This window comes from Myotis davidii, unplaced genomic scaffold (genome assembly GCF_000327345.1).
Source record: "Myotis davidii unplaced genomic scaffold, ASM32734v1 scaffold115, whole genome shotgun sequence".
Taxonomy (NCBI): Eukaryota; Metazoa; Chordata; class Mammalia; order Chiroptera; family Vespertilionidae; genus Myotis; species Myotis davidii.
The window spans coordinates 2,316,089-2,321,137 of NW_006291010.1; the positions used below are offsets into that span (position 1 = coordinate 2,316,089).

The window sequence follows — 5,049 nt, forward strand, 5'->3', positions numbered from 1 at the left end:
CTTGAGAGCGGAGAGCACATCTAACTCATTCATAAGCTTTTAGGACAGGCCCAGACAGAACAGAAATCAATGACGCATATTTGTAGCATGTGGACTCTGTGTAATTCACACCATCTGGACTCCAGAGAGCAGTGGTATGTTAATGGTCCCCTCCCTTAGGAGAAATATATTCAGTCAATCATAATTGAGATTCCGATTCCTAGCCTGGTTCTTTGAGTCAGAACTTCAGAGCAGGAAATAGCTTCAGAGAATTTCTCTCATGGGGAGAGGGGAGCTTATGTATTAAAAAACATTCAGCATTATAAATTTATATTTGGAAAATTGAGTATTACTTTGTTGTTTTAGAATAGAAAGCCTGACAAAACCTTGGCTGATAGGGGATATATAGGCATCAGCCACACCCTGGGTAAGAAAATCAGAACTGGGGCAGGGAAACATGAGGTACCTGTTTATCAAAAGGAGGCGAGTTACTAAAGTTTGACAAATACTGATTTCCAAACTCTTCTTTACATACAGAAGAGAGGCCAGAGGGATGAAGAGGTGTCCAAGATCACACAGCTATGAGGTAGCAGAGGCAGGACATACACTCAACTATGCTCCTCCACTGACTGCATCATGGCTTGGCCAAGGCCTTGTGTGAAGTAGTGGTAGACCTAGGGTGGCAGGGCACTGGTTGAAGACATAGAGGTGGTGGCACGGTGTGATCTTGGGCAAGCCAGTTTGTCTGAGACCCGGTTTCCTCATATGCAAAATGGGGAAGAAACAAGAGAGGAAAAAGTGCTTTATAAACTGCAACATATTAAAAGTGGCCCTTGTGGCTTTTAAGTCACCCAGCTTATAAAAACAGCAGCACACTAAAGCTCTTCAGCATAACCCCAAACAAGGATTTCCAAGTAAGTAGGACAATCAGTGTTAATCAAAACACTGAGTGCATTAGAATCAGGGTTAATGGTATAAGTAGTATAACACGGGGAAAAGAAAGGTAAAACTAGATCTACTTCTTAAATTGCAAACCATGGTAAACTCCAAATAGAACAGAGATCTAAATCTAAAAAGGGGAAATCACACAAACACTAGAAGAAAACAAATGAATTCAGTAACATGAAAATGAGGAAAACTGTTCTAACAGTTCAAAACCCTTAAGTAGTAAGAGTAATAAATTTAATTGCATAAAAAAATTCTGCTATAATATAGCAACAAAACCAAACCAAAATCACCATAAACTTGAGGGAAATACAAATGACCAATTGAAAGAGAATCTGCAACTTAATCATAGGCGAGTGTTTAACAGCCTTAATACAGAAGCTTTAAAAAGTAAAAAGAATCCCATAAAAAATATCCTATAGATATAAGCAGCCCACAGAAAAAGAAATACAGATGGCTAACCCATCTAGGTACCTGAGGTATTGACATTACCACGTTCAGGTTACACTCCCACTTCCCAAGAGAAATGCAAAGACTATCCCGAAAGCCATGTCTTACCTATCAGACCAAAAAACTCAAATTAAACCAAAACTCAAACTGGACAATACAACCTGTTGGTGAGTCTGTGGGAAAGTAAAATGATCAAGTTCCCATGAAGGGTGCCAAAAGCCGATCCACCCTTGCTGCTTGATAGTCGCTGCAGGGAAGAAACATCTACACAGCTTGTTTCAAGGGACCTGGCGTATATGACATGTTTGCTCCCCTTCTTAAGCGCTATGTTTTAACCAGGACCACCTCCCCGAGAAAGGTTGTTTCCCCGTTAGGGGTTAACAGGACCAAGGAAGAGAATAAATCAGTAAATCCACCCTAGTGTTACAGAAATACCATGTACTACTTATGAAGAACTTAGACTAAGACTGTTGGCAATAAATTTGGGACTTGTTGGGCCCTCATGCCCAGGGGTCTGCCCACCAGGGAAAGCACCAAAGCCTATACCCCTGGAGACCCACTGACACAAGGCAGTTCCAGGGAAGGCAAGCAGTGAGGCTGGGAGGACATAACCTTTACTGGGGAGGATAATCTCCCTCAGTCACTTCCTTGTAGCTTATCAGCAGAGCAATAGAATAGTGACCTTGGAATAGCCCGTATAATGGAACACAGAGATTAACCTAGACAAGATTAAAATCAACATAACTAGAGACAGGATTATGGACATGAAACTAGGAACTGTACGTTTCCTAAAACATACCATGATATAATTATAGAGGCATGCTTATGGGATCAAATAGTACAAATATAGATGTAATAGAATAGAGAACCCAACCATGATAAACTGAACCCTGTCTCCTTGTCATTCCTTCTTCGCCGACTCCATCCACACTTTGGGAACCCCTGGACCTGCTGGGGCTGGCCCCCAACAGAAGGGAAATGGCAATATCTATTTAAATTACACATTCCTTTCTTTTGATAAGCGTTTCACTTTAGCATTCCACTCCAAAAATTTAATGGCAAATATAATTAAAGTATCTGCATGAGGCTTTTAATTAAGCACTATTTATAGGAGCAGCAATTTGGAAACTCAAATGACCATCAGTAGGGAACTGGTTGAATAAACTATGGTACAGTCACAAAGGAATGAAAAAGTAACATGAAGTGGATACGTAAGAATGGCTAATAAAAAAAATGGATAGAAATGGATTTACACCATGGCCGGTGGACATTTGTAAAGTCAATTTCGGAAATCCTGGGGTAAATTCCACTAGCTATAAGCTATTTAAATACTGCTTACAGAAACTCATGTAAACAGCACATATTTAAATACAAGACAAAAACTTAAGTGTGTTACATTTTTTATTCACCGATAAAAATCCATTTCTAGATGTTTCTCTTGGTACACTTCACATGTTTTATTAATAAGCAAAGGCCTATATAAGGTGCCTTCACCTAGTCCTCAGATTCAGACCCATCTTCATCCTGACTAATCTGGAAGTAACGCAGTTCATACGTCTCCTTGTCAGATGCAACCACACGAAGCCAATCACGAAGACTGTTCTTCTTGAGGTATTTCTTGGTAAGGTATTTCAAATATCTTTAAAACAGAAACATGAATTTCATTAAGAAATACAATACCTACTATGAAAAGGCTTACTACATGAAAGAGTGCACTGTTACCTTCACCTTTCAGTTTCCCAATTTCCAAGATACTTTGTATTAACCATTGTGCAAGATTGCTAAGGATACAAATAAAGTAGCCTCTCGACCCCAATTACAATCAGTTTATACTCTACAAAACCCTTCTCCCAACTCCTTAAAATGAGCACTTATGTTAGAAGCCAATATGCAGGAGAGCAGCTTCCTTTTCGATTTCACTGTCACAATCAGATTATTTCTAAATTTACAATTTCATTCTTCAAATGCACCACGTACTAAAATATCAACATTCCCTTCACCACCACCATCTCTAATCTCAATCCCATGTTGCATCAGCTAGAGGCAACCTGTCAACAGGTTCCACTTACAAGTGGAGATTACCCACAGCCTTGAAACGAACACCTGGCTGTTAAAAGCTTCCAGCCTGGCTGAATTTCATCACCAGCTTCTGCCTTTCTGCCCTTCGTTAATACTGCTCCCTTTGCCAGAAATACCAAACTCCACTGGCAACACTATGTTCATTCTCAGGTTTTCTGCTAATTCTTGTGCCCTCCCTATCTCTTTTACTACTGTCATTATAGGACCACATTTTATACTATTTATCTGCATGTCTGTAAGATCCCTGAGGACAGATATATTCTTTCATTTCCAAATCCCTAGTGATTAGTTTATATACAAACTGGACACAGGGCCTATGTTTCACTGGACAGGGGCCTGGACATAACTTCACAGTAAATTACACTTACTGTCAACCAGCCTAAGTAACTGGCACTATCACTAAATATATATCCATTCATATAGGCCTTATTAAAGTTCAAAGCACTTTGCTATATCTCACTGACACCAACAACATATCTATTCTTACACATGAAGAGAGCACACTGGAATTACATATTCCATAAAACATCCCACAATTACCATAACTTCACTAAAATATTATGGAAAATAAATACTAACCTTTTAGAGAATTGTTTCTCAGAAACAACTGTGATTTTATTCTTGAAGCGTTCAATGTGAACAACATTCCCAAGATTTCCAGTTTTCCCATTGACTTTAACCTTCTCCCGTAGAAACTGTTCCTATTTTAAAACAAAAAAATGCAAAACTAGGGAAGAAAACCCTAGATATTCACTAGGGAAGGTACCCTAGGAATAGAGCTTAGGTTAAAATCAAATATTATACACTCAGTAATTATTAAGAACTCTACATTGATAAAAAACAAACTGAGCAGAGTGATACTTACGAAATTTGCAGAATCAAAAATGCCATCTTCTACTGGATGGGTAAGGTCCAAACCAAACTTCCAGGTTGTCCTCTTAGGCTTCTTGACTTTCTGTTACAGAATGTCAGCATAATCATGACTCTTGAAAACAGCTTGGTCACATTATTTACAAACTTTAAAAATCTACCAGTGCAATGATGTACACCGTGTACCACAAGATAAAAATGCCGAACATCAATCGGGTTATTCCTGTCTAACCAGGCTGCCGGAAGGAGGGCACCCCCCCTTAACTTTCACCAAGTTTTGGTGAAATCTGATGGAAATCCGTCATACAAGTTGTCTCCCAAATGCAAAACTGGAAGGTGGAAAGTATATGGTGAGCTATGCACTATTCGTTTCCTTCAATAGAAGATTCCTACTTTTACAACTGAAAACGATTAGAGGGCCCATCCATTTCCTACCACAAGTGAAAGCTAGCAACACCCATCCTGGCGTCTGAACCTCTAGCCAAGCACACTTTGTTCAAATTATCAAGGAAAGTCTCCCGGCCATTATTATTTTCCAGACCTCGGATGCCCCATTTTAAATCACCAGGCGCTTTCCTCCCCAGGACAGGCGCCGCTTTCCTGTGGGGACCTATGGCCATTCCCACTGCAGTGGGGACCAGTGCACCACCTCGCCAGAGCTCGCACGCTTGATGCCCACATAATTCAACCCTACGCTGTTACAGGTGAGAAGCAAGGAGGGCTAAT

At 40.0% G+C, this 5,049-nt stretch overlaps 1 protein-coding gene across 2 annotated transcripts in view; it reads right to left on the bottom strand.

The window, feature by feature from the left end:
- Nucleotides 1-2,757: 2,757 nt before the first annotated feature.
- The window catches only part of RPL22L1 (ribosomal protein L22 like 1), a 3,411-nt gene continuing 1,119 nt past the window's right edge, over nt 2,758-5,049 (bottom strand). For both annotated transcript variants that reach the window (XM_006764102.2, XM_015564174.1), the window contains exons 2-4: nt 4,319-4,408; nt 4,033-4,154; nt 2,758-3,013 (exon numbers count right to left, since the gene is read on the bottom strand). In XM_006764102.2, coding sequence (XP_006764165.1) covers nt 2,869-3,013; nt 4,033-4,154; nt 4,319-4,408 — 357 coding nt within the window. In that variant the 3' untranslated portion in view covers nt 2,758-2,868. The remainder of the gene's footprint in view (nt 3,014-4,032; nt 4,155-4,318; nt 4,409-5,049) is intronic.